The sequence below is a fragment of the Ranitomeya variabilis genome, chromosome 5, assembly GCF_051348905.1.
Source record: "Ranitomeya variabilis isolate aRanVar5 chromosome 5, aRanVar5.hap1, whole genome shotgun sequence".
Classification (NCBI taxonomy): domain Eukaryota; kingdom Metazoa; phylum Chordata; class Amphibia; order Anura; family Dendrobatidae; genus Ranitomeya; species Ranitomeya variabilis.
In genome coordinates, this window is record NC_135236.1 from 58,454,017 (window position 1) to 58,472,833 (window position 18,817).

An 18,817-nucleotide genomic window follows, 5' to 3' on the forward strand; every position below is an offset into this window, starting at 1 on the left:
ATCCTGGACTTTTAAGTATGGATGTTTAATAGAGAAAGATTGGATCTCACCAACGCGACGTGCTGACGTTATTGCCACTAGAAAAAGGGCTTTAAGTGTTACGGCTTTCAGGTCTGCCTGACCTAATGGCTCATAAGGTGCTTTACAAAGTTCATTTAGCACTAAGTTTAGGTCCCAGGGAGGCACTGAACTGCGAATTGTAGGCCTAAGTCTCTGAATGGCCTTGACGAACCTCACTATCCAAGGATGGGAGGCTAGTTGGAAGTCATAGAAGGAACTGAGGGCCGAGATCTGTACCTTCAGTGTACTAGGCCTTAGTCCCTTATCGAAACCTGACTGGAGGAAGTCTAAGATTTTTGGAATATCTGGACCATGAGAGACCGATACAGGAACTGTACTCTGAGAACAAAACTTTTTCCATATCTTCCTGTATATTGCGGCAGTTACCGGTTTCCTACTGTTTTGAATAGTAGCAATGACTGGTTCTGAGAGGCCTTTTGATCTTAGGATCTCTTTTTCAGGATCCATGCCGCTAACTGTAGAAGGCCCGGGTTTTGATGGACTAGGGGCCCTTGAGACAGAAGGTCTGGTACCGCTGGTAGATGGATTGGATCCTCCCAGGACATGCTCTTTAGAAGAGGAAACCAGCTCCTTTTGGGCCAGTATGGGGCTATCAAGATAACTGATGTCTGGCTCTCCTGAATCTTCCTCAATACTCTCGGTATTAGGGCCAATGGAGGAAAAGCATAAGCCAACTTCATGTCCCAGTTCTGAGCTAGCGCATCTATTCCCGATGGTCTGTCTCCTGGGTTTAGTGAGAAAAATCTTTTTGTCTTTGCGTTCTTCCCTGAGGCAAATAGATCTACTTCCGGGAAGCCCCACTGTTGGGTTATCTGGAGGAAGATCTGGTCGTTTAAGGACCATTCTGTAGGACATAGTCTCTGCCTGCTTAGGAAGTCGGCTACCTGGTTTTTGGTTCCTTTCAGGTGTATCGCCGTTATTGATCTGACGGTCTGCTCTGCCCAAGAGAATATTGTGTTCGATAGGTCCTGTAAGTGACGATGCTTTGGACCTCCCTGGTGAAGTAGAAAGGCTACTGTAGTCGAGTTGTCTGAAAAGACACGGATATGTTGGTCTTTTAACCTTCCCTGGAATGCGTTTAAGGCCTCCCAGACTGCCCTTAGTTCTCTGTAATTTGAAGACCTGGTTTGTACTGATACGGGCCAAGTCCCCTGGGAGTAATTCCCTTCTATGTGTGCTCCCCAGCCGCTGTGACTTGCATCTGTAGTGATATTTACCGACGGAGATGTTCTCCAGGGTCTTCCTTTCCCGAGATTTCCTGTTATGGTCCACCATGACAGTGAACCTTTTGTATCCAGGGATAATCGTATTTTGTTGTCCAGGGTTACGTCCCTGCCGTCCCAAAGCGAGAGGATCTCTTGCTGCAGGGGTCTTGAGTGATACTGGCTCCACTGGACGCTGGAAATACAAGAGGTCATTAAGCCCAATACTCGCATGGCTTTCCTTATGGATGTTTGCTTTTGCTTTTGTAATTTTTGGATTTCTTTTTTGAATGACTCCTGCTTGTGAAGTGGGAGGTACGTATGTTCCTGAACTGAGTCTAGGATTACCCCAAGAAATGATTTCCTTGTTTCGGGTTTGAGGCTTGACTTTTTGAAATTTATTAGCCATCCTAGCTTTTCCAGGAGTGAAATAGTTGTTGATAAGTTCTCTTCCATCTGTTGTGGAGAGTCCGCTATGAGCAGGATGTCGTCTAGATAAGGGACGGTAAGTATCCCTTTCTCTCTCAAGAACGCCATCACTTCTGCCATGAGTTTGGTGAATACTCTGGGAGCAGACGAGATGCCGAAAGGTAGACATGTGAACTGATAGTGCAGGATTTGGCCCTGGTCTTTTATGGCGAATCTGAGATACTGTTGGTGTGAGGCGGAGATGGGAACCTGATAATAGGCACTTTTTAGGTCTAATGTGCTCATTACTGAACCTTCCCGGATTAGAGGTATTGCAGATTTGAGAGATTCCATTTTGAATCGTTTGTAAGTAACTGACCGATTCAGAGGTTTTAGGTTTATAATCGTACGGAATTCTCCGTTTGGTTTTTTTATGGAGAATAGACTCGAGTAGTGTCCTCTGAACCTTTGGGCATGGGGTACCGGAATGATGGCTTTTATCTGGATAAGTTCCTGAATATCCTTCAGAAGTCTTTGCTGAGTCGATAAAGACTGGGTCTGAGTTAGGCAAAATCTTTTGGGAGGTGTTTGGCTGAACTCTATTTTGTATCCTCGTTCTATCAAACTTAGGATCCATGGGTTCTGAGAGATGTTTTGCCAACCTTGTAGGAAGTACTGAAGCCTTCCCCCCACTAGATTGGCGTCATTGTTTATTAGATCTTGATTTTTGGTCTTGAAAGGTACCTCTGCCTCTACCACCTTTCGGGTAGCTCCATCTTCCACCTTTCCCTTTTCCTCTATAGTCCTGTCTGGGATGGAAACGAGACCTACGAAAGGGCGGCATGTTTTTTGGTTTTTCTTCTGGGAAACCCTTTTTCTTATCCGCTGCTTTTTCAAGCAACTCGTCCAGTACTGGACCAAAAACGTGAAGGCCAGAAAAGGGTATTGAACACAGTTTGTTCTTTGACTGTGTATCGCCGGACCATGATCTGAGCCACAGAGCTCTTCTCGCTGCATTGGATAAAGCATTGTTCCTTGCAGCAAACCGCACTGACTCTGCCGAGGCATCGGCCATAAAGTCTGTTGCCATCTTTAGGAGTGGTAAAGATTTTAGAATCTCGTCTCTAGGCGTTTTATTATTAATCTGGGTCTCAAGTTTCTCTACCCATAGGGACATTGATCTGGCAACTGAGGTGGCCGCAATATTGGTTTTCATGACAGCAGCCGAGGCCTCCCAGGCCTTTTTGAGGAGATCTTCAGATCTTTTGTCCATAGGATCCTTGAGACCCGAGGAATCCTCAAAAGGGATGGCGGTCTTTTTTGAGACCTTGGCTACGGGTATATCCACTTTAGGAACAGATTCCCAGATTTTGGTCTCCTCTGGATCAAAAGGCAGGCGATATTTGAAATCTCTTGGGACTATCAGTTTTTTCCCTACATCGCCCCATTCTTCTAAGATCATTTCTTGAATATGACGATTTACGGGAAACACTCTGCTTCTACGAGCTCTGAGCCCCCCAAACATTTCGTCTTGGACTGTAAGGGGTTCTGTGGCCTCCTCTACTCTCATGGTATCTCTGACGGCCTGTAGTAGTGTCTCAGTGTGTTCAGAAGAAAATAGATATCTCTTCTTTTCCTCTGTGAGGATATTTGAAGAGCGTTCTCCCTCCATGGAATCGGATACGGAGTAGGCTGAAAGCTCCCCTTCTTCTGAACTAAGATCCTGCTCCCACCTAGGTCTCTTAGGGCGGGGAGAATCGACTGGCAACAGCGCTGATACTGTGGACTGTACTTCTTCCCTGATCATAGTTTTAATACTATCCAGGAGGGAAGTCTGTTCTCCTTTAAGAAGTCCTGCCATGCATTTATCACATACTTTCTTGCTATGCCCCTCTGGTAGCCTGCTGGAGCATAGAGGGCATTTTGTCCTGCGCTTTTGGCCTGATGCTGGGCGGTTGGACATCCCCTTATCCTGCAATAGACATAGAGAGGCCCTATAGCTTGTGTTATGATATGTGATACAGACCCCCTTTGTATAACTTACATGATCGGGGGCGAGCTCTGAGGACAGGGTTTCCTGACGATCTGCACTCTCCATTTCTCTAGGAACAGTGTGCAGTCAGATGTTTCTGATTAAATAGGGCTCTCACCTGTCTTCAAAACATCTGATTCGTCCTCCTTCCGAGCTCAGCTGCCGGTGATTACTGCGGGTCTCTGACGCCCACTGCTGCTGGGCGGGGATTCTTTTCTTCAGCTGTTATAATACAGCCTGACGCCTGCTTCCGGCGTCCCCCGAGCTGCCCGGGAACGCCACCGGAAGTTCCCATTGGTGGTTACAGCGTCGCTGCAGCGGCGCGCCCCAGAGACGCGGCACACACGCCAGTGCGTCGCCTCGGTGACGCGGCACGCCAGAGACGCGGCGCGCTCTGATGACGCGGCGTCCCGATGACGCGGCACCCCTGACGACGCGGCGCGCTCTGATGACGCGGCACGCCCCCCGCAGGCCCAACCCAGCGCGCTCTCCGGCGTGGGTTGGGAGAATCACCGCCGGTATCCGGGTGCAGCAAAAAGGTGCAGAGCCCTCTGAAGAGGGATGCACCGAAGTCGGGAGCACAGCTCGACCGGCGCTGAGGGACCTCCAGCGGTATCAGCGCAATTATGCGGCGCCCTGCACCGCCTGCTCAGAGCCCTCGGGAGAGGGATGAGACTGCTCCGGGAGCCCTGCTCGACCGGTTACGTGGATCTTCAGCACGGTAAGCCGTGCCATCGCTCCTCTGCGTCTGTCCCTGATAGGGACAGGAAAAACACTGAGGGGTGGAGGTGGGGAGGGGCTATTTAACCTCTTCTGTGTTTCCTGTCCCTATCAAGGATAAGAAGGACAACCTCCTGGTGGTGCTGTCAGGAGGGACGTCCTGGAAATACTAGATTTATAGAAGCCCTACGAAGTGATACTGACCGCTTTGGGTTCCACCCTTCCGGCTCCCTATGTATGGCACTAGACATGCCCATTTTCCCATAAAAGAGACCTACTGGCAGTTCAGTACTTGGTGGAAATTCTGCAACACAAGTGACCGACCCAAGAGAGAAACCTGATAAAATTCATCAATGCGTTTTTTTATTTAACAAATAGTTTGCGCTTTCCAAAAGCGAATTCCAGTAAGAAAAAAAAAAAAAAATGAAATCGGATCAGTTTGTCATGTCCCGAGCAAGTGGTGACGTCTTCAAGTGTTGAGGCTTCTTCATCCGGTCACAGAATGCAGTTTCCGCGGATCCTCTGGTGGTGGGCACCCTAGGTGAAGGCCGGACGCTGACGGCTTCTGGGTGGAGTCGCGTGGCGGGCAGTGTCACAAGTCTTTGTTGTCCGAGCTTATGAAGGCACTTTGAGTTTACAGTTTCCCAAAAAATACTGAAGGATACGGTCCACCGCCCAGGCCAGGCAGAAATCCACACACAGGACTTTGGCAATAACCAGCTTGAACTGCAAGAGAAAGAAAAAATGTTATGGTAAAATCCAGATTTCTATGGAAAGATTCACCAAGAATGAGGTCAAAATCGGTCACCGTAGTAAAAAGCGCCAAATTCATTGAGAGTCGAGCACGGCTTCATGAGTTTTGGGCCTTTTTCAGTTTCGGTGCAGTGCTGCAAGAAAGGTTACTTTGGATCTCCTGTCGAAATTTTTGCCATTTTTTTGGGGTAAATTACGATGAATGTGTCCACCTCACATCCTCACGGCCCCAAACTCTGCCAACTATGGAACACTACCAGCGATTTGTAATTTCTGGATGAATTGGGGGCCATTACGGAACGGTGGGCGACCTGGAGAAACTCATCCAACGTGATCAATTACCGCAAGCAGAGATCTTGACAGCTGCGAGGCATTACTGAGTGCACGGAAGGACAGACTTGACTTTCGCCATAAAACGGAGAAGCTTTGCTTCCTAAAATATTCATGCCCCTCTTCTCTTAGAAAGGTGGCCTACGTTAGGGGGATTTGCCCGGAGCCCAACTTTGTCTAAAAACCAGCCCTGGTGGTGGGAGGTTTGCAGAAACGCAAACAAAATCTGCAGTATACTACTACAGCAATACACGTCACCTCCCTCTTTAAAAAGGAATCAGTCAGCACAAAAGGACTGTCCAAACCAAGCACATACGCTCAGTGCACACATGGCGTGGTCACACAACTGAGTGCACGTTCCCGCCTACCTGTTTCCCATCCATCTTCTCCTCCTCTGGCTTTAGAATAGAGATTGCTGCAAAACCAGTAGGCACAGAAAACAGCTTGGTCACACCAAGGGTGCACCGAGCGCCGGTGCTTGGTTTGCACAGTCGTTTTATGACATTCACAACTTCCCCCCCAAAAACACCATGAAAGTGCAATACTGTGCCGACTGTAGAGAAAACGCTTACGGAGAAGAAGGTATACATTACTACGAGCCTTGGACAGAGGAGAGGGCAACCAAGGTGAATTACCTCCATAGGGATGTCCACCAGCCCAAACTGGTCATTGAACTCTGGCGATGTGCCGGACAGGAGGCAGACGATGGCCATGCCCGACAGCACAATGCTCCACAGCAGCGGCTTGTTCTCTCTTAGGCTTTCCATGAATGGGTGACCCTAAAAAAAGGAATGGAAATGGGATTATCGAGTGATCGTAGAAGTAGAAATAAACACCGCCTGCACACAATATGGTGGCGGCACTAAACCTTGCCAAAGTGCTAGCTTTTTCCTATGCATGTATTACCATTATGTGCCAGCAGAGGGCAACATTTCCATTTTCAAATTTGCCAAGAGGCAGCAGGGACAGAGGAGACCCCAGAGCTCGGCGAGGACACAAAGCCCCCAAGACTCAGCATTGCTTTTGTGCCTGCTTCTCTGCAAAATTTATCACTGAAGTACTTTAACGGGGTATTCCCATCTCCAAGATCCTGTCCCAATATGTAGTAGGTGTAGTAATAACAGTATTAGCAAATACCTCCAATTAGAAATGTAGGACAGTTCTTCTGATTCACTGTTTCTTTCCTCATGTGCAGGCATTGGAGGAGCTTAGGTATCCATGGTTACAACCTCTGAGATGGTGACAGTTCGTTAGCTAGTGGTCGTAACCATGGATACCTAAGCTCCTGCAATGCCTGCAGAGGAGGAAAGAAACAGGGAATCAGAAGAACTATACTACATTTCTAATTGGAGGTATTTGCTAATATTGTTATTACTACACCTACTACATATTGGGACAGGATCTTGGAGATGGGAATACCCCTTTAAGCCAAATGTAAAAGATTTTTAAAAAAATTACAGCTTAGCCCTAATACCAGACACCCTGGAAGAAAATGTTGTATTTTACTATTCTAAGTAGTAATTCTTTTTATGCCATTTTTTATTATGGAAAAAACATAATTATTTATTTGCAAAGTTTATTTGCAGCAAACAAGTTATTATTTGGAAAAATTGAGTAGGACTAAATTCCGTGCATTTTTTTTGGTGCAGTTTTTCCACTTTTCTGGGGGTCGAGAATGCCCAAGATTGGCTTTTATGGGTTTTCTGAGACTTCTCTATAGAAAGACAGATTTTTCACGTCTAAGAATCCTTTGTGTGAACACGCCCTAAAATTTAAAGGGGTCGTCCCCATTGAGAAATCTGCCCATAATCCCCAGTAGAGCAGATGGAGGTCACCGACAGAGGGAGAAGGAGGCTTCTGCGGTCGAGGACTCCCGGATTGGCCTGCGGTGGCCGCATAGTAAACGTAACGAGCCACGTACCTTATAGTTAATGGCGAACGTGGCCATCTGCATGGCCATGGACATGATGTATACCGTGCTGTTCACCAGGCTCGGCTCAAACTCCTTATACAGGTCCACAAACTCGTCCGACCTGCACAAGAGAAACGATAGCGGCGCACATCACGAGCCGGCAAAACTCCCTCCAATTCATCAGTCGGACCTCCCTTCAATATTCCAGGTTTTCGGACACAGTTACATAAAAAAGCTCTGCCTGAAAAATGGACATGAAGTCCAAAATAATCCAGGAACAGCGCCACGCTCGTGCACTACTTGTGTCGGGCAGCTTCAGAGAAGTGAATGTGGCTAAACCGCAGTACCACAAGCAACCTGCGAACAGGGGTGGCGCTGTGATAAAGAAGCAGCACCCGTCGTACAACTATCACCACCATCATCCCACAGGTAACACTTTCCACCTATCTCAGGAACAAAAAGAAAAAAAATATACTGGATATAGGAAAATAGCAGCATTTACATCAGGTTAAAAAAATAAATAAAAATTACATTCAGTATTTATGGCAAAGGGTTTGGTCCTTTTTAAAGAGAACCTTTCACCATTTTTTTTTTCTTTTTTTTTTAACTACACCAGACGGTTCCTAAGCTATAGGTCGTTAACCGTTAATTCTACTTTTTCTGGTCTTCACAAGGGGGCGTGGCTCACAGGTCCTCTGGGGTGTGTCTTTAGGCTGCTTTGTGAGTCACGCCCCCTGGGAACAGACCATAAGAATTAGCAGCAAATAAGGCCCCATATCTCCGGAACCGTATGGCAGGTTTAGAAAAAAATAAATAAAATCATCATCCAGAATACTCAAGGGAGGAGCGGGAAGAAAATAAGAGCACAAACTGGCCACTTTTGGCCTGGTGACAGGTCCCCTTTTCCCATAGTTGCTGCTCTTGATACCTTACCTGGGCTCGGTTCTTTCGAGTGCCCCTTGGTATAAGTAGATTAGGCTCCCGAAATGAACGAAGAACTGGAGGAGCACGGTCAGGATGGTGTACAGGTTGAAGATGTTGGGCAAAGGACGCTCCTTGGAGAGGTATTTCAGGGGCTGAAAAATGGGAAGTAAAAAGGGGTCTAAACACGGGAAAGGCAACAGCTCCTACCACGTCGTGGATACAAAACTCACCTTGGAGCGGGAGATGAAGAGGAAACAGCCAGCCAGGAGAAGTCCTTGTAATGTCGCCTGGAAATCGCTAAACTTGACCCCCTCCAGATACAGGACGCTCTGCCCGTAGGCCAGGATAAGGGCGTTCAGCGCCAGGATCTTGAACATCTGCAGCGTCGTCACCAGGGTGCAGCGTCCTTGCTTGATAACATGGCAGACTGTGGGAAATAGGACGCAAGGGATACAGGTTGGTCTGACCATATAAAAGCTGCCGCTCGGAGGTAGTGATCATAGTCAGGAGGGTGGCGGTAACACAATCACTGGGATCGGGCACCCTGCGATCGGGTCTCGAGGTGGAAGGGGTGATAGGCGCACGAATCATTGCCCCGCACGAGTCATTGCCCCGCTGGAATCAGACTTGATGTAGTTCTTGGCTGTACAGCATCAGAGACAACTCTGGTGGCACGTTTAGAGACAGGTGCCAGTCGTATAACACTGCCAGCACCCACCACGTTACCAGGATAAATAACGTGCCCACATACACAGGGCAAATACTCACTGCACTGTATGGACGACAGCTTAGAGGTGAACGGTGCAGCAATACTGGCATCTCCGAGCTTCACCACCTGCACCTGATCCTCCTCCAACTCCTTCAGGACCTGGCTGATCCTCTCCTGGAGGGAAGCAAAGCATAAGCCGCAATGTGACAAGATGGCCGGGTCAGCATGTATGGCCTGAGCACAGGCGAGCAGTATACAGATGACGCTGCCCCCATCCCGGATCTCACCCGCTGTTGTGCCTGTTGCTCCTCTCGTTGGGACATGATCCGGTTCCTCGCTGCCCTGGACGTAGGCTTGATGGAGTTGCTTGAGAATGCAGGTCCAGAAGGTCTGCCGTCTGTTACCGCCTCCCGTGGCTTCCTCTTCTTCTCAGGTAGGCGTTCAGGAGCGTTGGCGAGTAGCGCTACCCCTGAGAAAACAAACGTGACGAATGTCAAGTGCTGATGTATCAGCCAGGGCACCCTGACCATCCGGAGCCCAGAGCTTCTACTGTTGCAAGCCACTACGACCATCTAAGGTCCACCCTTGTGTAAGAAAATGGCAGAAGGAGGCTTTGCTGCGAATACAGGGAGTGTGTGTAGTCTTGGGGTGTCAGCCTGATGAGGAAGGAGATGGGGACCGCTAGGGTCACTAGTTGAAAGTAATATCTGGGGCAGTGGATTTGAAGGCCCCATTTCCACGGTGTCTCTGTCGAAACTGACGTTTTGGAGGGACGGTCTGACCATTTAATGTGTATGCGAGCCACCACTTTTTACAACTCCCGACAGTCACCTTTAGATAACATTTGTCCGGGAGCGCTGACAGCTATCACATCCTCATCTCCAGCGCTTTACTCACCCACGTTGGCATGCTTTAATGCCCCCACGTCGTTGGTCCCATCGCCACACATCAATGTGATGTATCCCAGCTCTTTCAGGCTCGTAATCACAAACTCCTGGGGAGAGAATTCTGATCAGTGTCTACGATCTGGTACCGTGATCCCAGAGAGCACGCGGTGCCTCCATCTCTGATCGAAGATCCCATATCACCAGGAAGGAAGATCCCTGGTACGCTTCAAGGCCTGTGATATCGGGTCCTGACATTGTGGGGGCTGTGCCGTGTCACCTACTGCTGTGTGCTACAACCGACCACAACTGCTGCTGTTTAACCACTTTAGATGCAGTTGTCCATTGCTGTCGGTGGCATCTAAACGATTGCATCCAGGGGAAAAGTCCTGCTAAGCCGTGTAAACATAAAAGTACGATCTTCCCACATATAAAATTATGTAGTCTACATGAAAAACAAGAAAGAAAAAAAACACTAATAATGTTTTTTTTCGTCTGGTCACCTCCCACCAAAAATTCCCAGAAAACATGTAGCCCATGTTGTCAGCTCAAGTGCTAATATGTTAATATTTCATCTGATGGGATCGATCTCATGGACGTAAAAAGCGGAATTTAGGCAGAATTCTCCTTAATCTGACAGTGAGCTTCCCTAAATGGAGACGTCCGCCATGGCCCAGCGTCCGACCTACCTTTTGTTTGGGGGACACTCGTGCGAACACCTGAGTGTGCGGGATGAGAGCGGCCAGCAGGTTGGCCCGGGTGGACTGCAGGTAGGACAGGCCCTCCCCGGTCAGGCAGAGGTAATACTTCTCAGTGAAGGCGGCCACAGAATCGGGGAATGCGGACAGCGATACCGCGCCATCGATGGATTGCCACCTCCAGTTGACATCTACGCAGGAGAAACGAGACATATAGAAAAGTGAGCCAAGTTATTAGATATGCGGTTGCTAGTGATAAGTGAACGTGCTGGGATGAGGTGTTATCTGAGCATGCTCGGGTGCTGACCGAGTGACTTCAGCGTGCTCCATATTATGTTCCAGTCCCTGTGGCACACATGGAGGGATTGCCTGTTTATTAGACAGTCCCAGAATGTGTTGTGGCTGTCTAACAGCGAGACATGCAGCTGCGGGGATTAAAACATATTTATCAAGCACGCCGAAGACACTTAGCACCCGAGCATGCTCAGATAACACCGTTGTATAACGCATATGACATTTATATTACTTTTTGTGCAATGATAAAAAAACGACAACTCTGCAGTCTCTATTTCTATTTCGCACTATGTACCGCGTGCGTTATTTTCTATTTTCATCTATTTATTTGTAATAAATATATTTATAAAATAAACAATATATAATAAATATGTAATATATATAAATATTATATGTAATATATTTATTAGTTATCTATTTTAATTTCTTTGTTTTTTTAATTGGGAAAACAGGGAGGAGTTTAAAACTTTTCAGCTTTTGTACGTTTTATTTTTTCCTTTCACTTTTTGTTTTCCATACCTCTACAGGACTTGACCCTGCAATCATTTGATCACTTGTATTATACACTGAGATACTACAAACATGGACAGCGGCCTTTAAGTAGTTAGATTAACCCCTTCAAGATGGAGCCCTTTTTCGTTTTTGCGTTTCCGTTTTTCTTCCCCTCCTTCCCAGAGCCATAACTTTTTTATTTCTGTCACTATGGCCATGTGAGGGCTTGATTTTTGCGAGACGAGTTGTACGTTTGAACGACGCCATTGGTTTTACCATACAGTGTACTCAAAAATGGGAAAAAAAATTCCAAATGTGGTGAAATTGCAAAAAAAGTGCAATTCCACAATTGTTTTTTGGATTTATTTTTTTTACCATGTTCAACAAATGCCAAAACTGACCTGCCTTTATGATTCTCCAGGTCATTACGAGTTCATAGACACCAAACATGTCTAGGTTATTTTTTATTTAAGTAGTTAAAAAAGGAGATTTTTGTGTACTCACCGTAAAATCTCTTTCTCTTAGCCTCTCATTGGGGGACACAGGACCATGGGTGTTATGCTGCTGTCCACTAGGAGGCGACACTATGCATAATCTGAAAAAGATTAACTGTGGCTCCTCCTCTGCAGTATACACCCCTGGACGGCGTCAGCCTTCTCCAGTTTTGTGCAAAAGCAGTAGGAGGAAAGTAACATGAATAACATAGACATGCCTATAAGAAGGCCACTATGTACGAGCTCAAAGAACAATATGAGAACTCAACAGTAACAACGGCCCGAAAAGGGCAACAGGGTGGGAGCTGTATCCCCCAATTAGAGGCTAAGAGAAAGAGATTTTACGGTGAGTACACAAAAATCTCCTTTACTCTGTCGCCTCATTGGGGGACACAGGACCATGGGACGTCCCAAAGCAGTCCCTGGGTGGGAAGCAATGGATGAATATTGTGCAGACAGGCCCCTATACTTGGGGCACCGCCGCCTGCAGAACACATCTACCCAGGCTCGCTTCCGCTGAGGACTGGGTATGAACCCTGTAGTGTTTAGTAAACGAGTGTGGGCTAGTCCAGGTGGCTGCCTTACACACTTGTTGTGCCGAAGTCTGGAGCCGAATGGCCCAGGAGGCCCCTACCGCCCGTGTAGAGTGTGCCGTAATACCGGCTGGAAGAGGAGAATTCTTAAGGCTTCTTGTATGGTGGATGTGATCTTCCTGGCAAGGGTAGCTTTGGAAGCTGGCAGACCCTTGCGGCCCCCTTCCGGAAGAAGGAAAAGGGATCAGACCTCCGGAAGGACGCAGTCCTAGACACATATATACGCAATGCCCTGACAAGGTCAAGTGCATGCAGAGCCTTCTCCACTCTATGAACCGGGACCGGACAAAGGGAAGGCAGAGAAATTTCCTCATTGAGGTGGAAGTTGGACACAACCTTCGGAAGGAAGGATAGGACCGTACGGAGAACTACCTTGTCCTGGTGAAAAGCAAGGAAGGGCCGTCTGCAGGAGAGTGCTGTCAGTTCAGACACCCTGCGTAGCGAGGTGATTGCTACCAGGAAAAAAACACCTTCGGGTTCGAAGGGTGGTTCCTGCAATGCTGTCAGGACCAGGTTGAGGTCCCACATTTCTAGTGGTCGTCTGTAGAGAGGAACCAATCGGGAAACCCCCTGAAGAAAAGTCCTTACTTGCGGCTTGGTAGCAATGCGCCTTTGAAAAAAAAAGCACAGAGAGGGCAGACACCTGGCTCTTAGGCGAGCCCAGGGACAGCCTGGCCTCCAGACCCGATTGGAGAAAAAAAAACAGGTAGTTTGGGGAGGGAAGAAGGGAATGGGGTCTGGCCGCGAGATTCGCACCAGGTAAAGAGAACTTTCCAGGTACGGTCATAGATCTTGGCAGAGGCTGGCTTCCGTGCCCTGATCATGGTCCTAATGACGTCCATCGAGAGCCCTGCCTGGGTTATAACCCAGGTTTCAAGGGCCATGCCGTCAAATTGAGAGCCCCTGAGTTCTGGTGGTAGAACGGGCCTTGTGATAGAAGATCCGGGCGGTCGGGGAGGCGCCAGGGGGCGTCTGCTGAAAGTTGTACGACGTCGGCGTACCATGTACGTCTGGGCCAGACCGGTGCGATTAAGATGGTTGGAACTCCATCTTGCTTGATCTTCCTCACCTCTCTGGATAACAGGGGGAGAGGTGGAATAATGTAGAGGCTGGAACTGGGTCCAGTCCTGAACCAGAGCGTCTGCTCCGAGCGACCGCGGATCATGTGTTCTGGCCATGAAGTTGGAGACCTTGGCATTGAAATGGGATGCCATTAGGTCACATCTGGGGTCCCCCAGCGATGGCAGATCTGACGAAAAATTTCGGGATGGAGAGACCACTCTCCCAAATCTATTCCTTGTCGTCTGAGGAAGTCTGCTTCTCAGTTGTCCACACCCGGAATGTGGACCGCCGAGAGAACAGAGCCTGTGTCCTCCACCCAGTGGAGGATGTGTGACACTTCTCGCATCGCCTGGGTACTGCGGGTCCCCCCTTGGTGATTCACATATGCCACAGTCGTGACATTGTCCGATTGTATTCTGATGTGAGAGGCCGCCAGTAAGTGATGAAAGGCCCTCAATGCCAGGAGGATGGCATTAATTTCCAGGATGTTGATGGGCATGGTCGCTTCCACTGGGGACCACTTGCCCTGTGCCCTGTGGTGTAGGTGCACTGCACCCCAACCCATCAGGCTCGCATCGGTGGTCAGAACCTTCCACTGACCTGTGAGAAAGGATTTCCCCTTTGATAGCGAGGTTGGCTTGAGCTACCAGTGCAGGGACCTCTTGGTTGACGACGTTAGCCGGAACTCCCTGTCGAGAGAGAAAGGACTTGAGAATGGCTAGTTGGAGAGGCCTGAGTTGAAACTGGGCCAAATTGGACCGCTTCTATTGCTGCCCCCATCCTGATGAGGACTCATGGCAAACCGGAGAGATCGAGGGGGTTTGCGGAGGAGGATGCGAACTCCTAGGCGGAGAGCCAGTGCCTTGTCCCTGGGAAAGAGCACTAAACCCATGGAGGTGTTGTATAGCATTCCCAGGAAGGTCAGAGACTGACTCAGGGTTGGTGATGACCTTTGTAGGTTGACTAACCAGCCCATGCCATGCGACTCAGAGTGTCGATTGTGATTGAGACGCTGAGCTCGCAGTCCTTGAAGGTAGGAGCCTTGATGAGTAGATCGTCCAGGTATGGAACGACTACTATGCCTCTGGAGTGCAGGACGTCCAAGGTGGCTGCCATGACCTTGGTAAACACTCTGGGAGCTGTGGCGAGTCCGAACGGAAGAGCCACGAACTGGTAGTGGTCCTTGTCGGTTGCGAACCTGAGAAAAAACTCTGATGAGCAGGTGCAATTGGTATGTGCAGGTATGCGTCCTGTATATCTATGAAGGCGAGATATTCTCCCTTCTCCATGGACGCAATGATGGACCGAAGGAGACTCCAGCGGAAGTGACGAACCCGTACATATTTGTTGAGTTGTTTTAGGTCCAGTATGGGCAGTACGCTGCCTCCTTTCTTGGGGACTACGAATAGATTGGAGTAGAACCCTCGGAAGCGCCCGGCCGTGGGAACCGGTACTATGACTCCTGCTTGAAGAAGCGAGGGAACCGCTTGGTGGAAGGCACGAGCCTTGGCTGGCGGTTTTGGGGGAACAGAGAGGAAGACTCGGTTCGGTGGGTTGGAAGTTGAACTCTATCTTGTATCCGGAAGACACTAGCTCCCTGACCCACCTGTCTTCTGTAGTAGGCATCCAGACTTGCTGAAAGAGCAAAGTCGGCCGCCTACGGGTGGGATGTCTTCCGGGGTCCGTGAGTCATGAGGAGGAAAAAATCTGAGGTTTACCTCCTTTGGGCTTTGACTGGCCTGCTCTTAACTGCCAGGTCTTGTCCGACCTTTGCGTCGACCATGAGTTGTCCCTGTGTGGGGACCGGTTACGATTTTGTGCTGGACGCGAGACGGACCAGCCCGAGGAATTCCGAAAGGATCGGAATCGTTTTTATTACACTTCTTGTAAGTGCGTATAGGTTTCAGTTGAGGGAGAGACATACTCTTCCCCCCCGGTGGCATTGGATATCATTGTGTCCAACTTTTCACCGAAAAGTCACCGACTGAGATACGGGAGGTGCGTGAGGGACTTCTTTGAGGCTGTGTCCGCTTTCCATTCCGCAGCCAGAGGATACGCCGAATCGTGATGGCGTTTGATGCTATCCCCGCTACGCCCCTTGCTGAATCCAGAGCTGCATGAAGCATGTAATCTGCTACAACTGCTATTTGAGCCGCTTGGTCCTTGGTCCAACAGCTCAGGAGCAGATGCTTGGAGGACAGCTTGTAAATTTTTGGCCCAAGCCAGTATGGCCTTGGCAGCCCAAACTGAAGCGAACGCGGCAACCAGGGAGGCCCCTGCTGCCTCGAAAATTGAGCGAGCCATGCGTTCTAACTGCCGGTCTGCTGCGTCCCTGAGGGTTGAGCTATCTGGCAGTGAAAAAGGAGGGTCTGTGCTGCTAATCTAGAGACTGGGGGGGTCCACTTCGGGTGGATCTGTCCATTCCTTGGTGTCCTTCTGTGGGAAAAGGTACCTTGCCTCCAGATATTTGCGATTAGCGAATTTTTCCTCAGGCTGTGAGAGCTGCTCTATAAGGATCGCTTTAAACTCTGGGTGGTTAGTGAAAACCTTAGGCGGCTTCAGAGGTCCTTCAAAGGAAATCCTCTGGTGGCAGATTAGAAATGTCCAGCACCTGATGGATGGAAGAGATTATGTCCTCGACTATCGCTGTATTGCTAGGGGGATTGGGATTGTATTCTCACCCATCCCTTGTAGATTGTGAGCCTTCGCGGGCAGGGTCCTCTCTCCTCCTGTACCAGTTATGACTTGTATTGTTTAAGATTATTGTACTTGTTTTTATTATGTATACCCCTCCTCCCATGTAAAGCGCCATGGAATAAATGGCGCTATAACAATAAATAATAATAATAATCAGGGACCCCTCCATTTCCCTGTCTGAGTCGGAGTCGCAGATGCCTTCCGAATCCTGTGCATCACTGAGGCGTCCCCTGCTGGGTGAGCTGGGGAGGAGGCCTTCTCTGGTCGGGGACTGCGGAGATCTGCATTGTCTGCCCCTGGAAGGGGACGGTCTAGATTACTTGGAACTACGGTGTCTCTCCCTAGAAGGGGATGACCATGTGCTATGGGATGACGCAGATGGACTTGACCTATGGGTCCGCTTGGGTCCTGACCTAGACGTGGATATGCCAGGTCGTTCTGTTCCTGAGTAAAGCTCTCCCTTTGCTGGGTAACGGTCATAGCCGAGGTAGGACTCTGCAGAGCCTGAAGCAATGTGGAGGTTTGGTTATCTATAGACTGCGTCATAGATTGCGACCTCTGAGTGGCCCATTCCGGCGTGGCATTAGACACCGAGGCATTGGCAGGGGCTTCTTGGGGCTCTGACGCAGTAGTCTGGATGCAGTCCTGGCAGCGCGTTAAGTGCTGCCACTGGGGAGAGCGGTCCTGCAGGCTGTGCAGAATGCATAATAGCAGTCCTGCCTGGTTCTCTTGGACCTTGAGCCCGGCATAGTGCACAGAGTGCAGAAGGGCTGGCTGCAGAGGACCTTACAGGGGTAGAGAAGCCTATAGGGGAGCCTTATAGGTAATATGGATTCACAGCCGAGTAAAACAACCCAGCTGTGATCTTACAACACCAGTATGCCCCTAGGTCCAGCGCCGAAGATCCACAGTCTTGTGCTCCCCGGAGACTGGCTGGCCTGGTCCTGCTGACCGGGAGATGTAGGGTTATCCTTGCTGCAGTAGAAATGGCCGCCGAGGAGAAGAAGCAAGGGGAGAAGGGGGCGGAGAGCTGGGAAAAAAGGCGGCAAAGCTGTGTAAAAACGCGCCCTTTCTGTCTCGATCCGCCCCCTCTATGACACTGTACAGTGTCATATTTGTCATCCGGGGGGCGGAGAGGAGGCGGCAGCTACAGCTAGGCCGAAGCCGAGGCTTAAATTAGATGCATGATGCCCAGAAAGGCTCCAGGTCGGCGCAGAAGTCCAGGGGGGGGGGGGGGGGGGTCGGGTCTGAACTGGACCCCCCCGGATTTAAAGGCAGGATAGAGGTGGGGCTGTAAGCGGAAGGGGGGGCCCGGTGAGGGGTCCCCCTGAGGCAGTATAGAGCTGGTGCTGCCGCAGAGACAGGGGCGCAGGGAGCCCTGTGTCTGTATGTGCCATGCCTGCCTGCACTCCCCCCGGCCCCAACAGGAGCCCGCAGCTGGGCTGGGGTCCCTGGATGCAGGCGCAGTGTGCTGGCCCATTGCTGGGAGCTGCAGAGTGCTGCCTGTACAGGCCCTACCTGAGGTGTCTCAACCTAATGCCCCCAGAGGGGGATTAGGGAGGGTGCTGCTGTAACCTTCAGGGGCCTTTATCCTCGCCTCGACCTCAACCCAGAAACCAAAAGGAATTGGGAAGGAGGGGGGGGTCTCAACTTCGAACCAGCACCCGAGGGACTGGGGAAGGAGCAACATGGGGAATAGCCATCTCTACTTCAAACGGGCACCCCATAATAGGGGGCCGAGGAAGGAGCCATGCCGGGAGTCTCACAGGAGACCCGCTTTTCTTCATCTATAATCCGTCGGAAAAAACGGAGTAAAAAAATCTTAGGTGTGCCTCCTATGTGACACTAAGGGGTGTATACTGCAGAGGAGGAGCCACAGTTAATCTTTTTCAGATTATGCATAGTGTCGCCTCCTATTGGACAGCAGCATAACACCCATGGTCCTGTGTCCCCCAATGAGGCGACAGAGTAAAAACATCCAAAGATTGTTAAAAAATTTTTTAAAAAGTGCCATTTTCTGATACCCGTAGCGTCTCCACTTTTCCTGATTTCAGGTCATTTTAATGCAATGTTGCGGGGACCAAAAAAACCATAATTCTGGGGTTTTGACTTTTTTCTCGCTAGGCTGTTTAGCGATCAGGTTAATGCTTTTTTTTTTTTATTGATAGATCGGGCGATTCTGAACGCGGCGATACCAAATATGTGTAGGTTTGAGGTTTTTTTTATTGTTTTATTTTGAATGGGGTGAAAGGGGGGTGATTTGAACTTTTATATTTTTTCCATTTTTTTATATTTTTAAAAACATTTTTTTTTTTTACTTTTGGCATGCTTCAATAGCCTTCATGGGAGACTAGATGCTGCCATAATCCGATCAGCTCTGCTACATACAGGCAATGATCAGATTGCCTGTATGTAGCAGAATTGCTGACTTGCTATGAGCACTGACCACCGGGTGGCGCTCATGGCAAGCCGGCAATGACAACCATAGGGGTCTGAAGGAGACCTCTGGTTCTCATGCCAAACCATCGGTGT

The 18,817-nt window shown here is 49.3% G+C and overlaps 1 protein-coding gene across 1 annotated transcript in view; it reads right to left on the reverse strand.

Annotated features, from left to right (window-relative positions):
- Positions 1-4,784: 4,784 nt before the first annotated feature.
- ATP13A1 (ATPase 13A1) overlaps positions 4,785-18,817 on the reverse strand; it is a 41,511-nt gene continuing 27,478 nt past the window's right edge. Inside the window, exons 18-26 of the mRNA XM_077262074.1 lie at positions 10,645-10,844; positions 9,969-10,065; positions 9,359-9,540; positions 9,131-9,245; positions 8,593-8,789; positions 8,372-8,514; positions 7,448-7,559; positions 6,162-6,305; positions 4,785-5,169 (exon numbers count right to left, since the gene is read on the reverse strand). Coding sequence (XP_077118189.1) covers positions 5,059-5,169; positions 6,162-6,305; positions 7,448-7,559; positions 8,372-8,514; positions 8,593-8,789; positions 9,131-9,245; positions 9,359-9,540; positions 9,969-10,065; positions 10,645-10,844 — 1,301 coding nt within the window. The 3' untranslated portion in view covers positions 4,785-5,058. The remainder of the gene's footprint in view (positions 5,170-6,161; positions 6,306-7,447; positions 7,560-8,371; positions 8,515-8,592; positions 8,790-9,130; positions 9,246-9,358; positions 9,541-9,968; positions 10,066-10,644; positions 10,845-18,817) is intronic.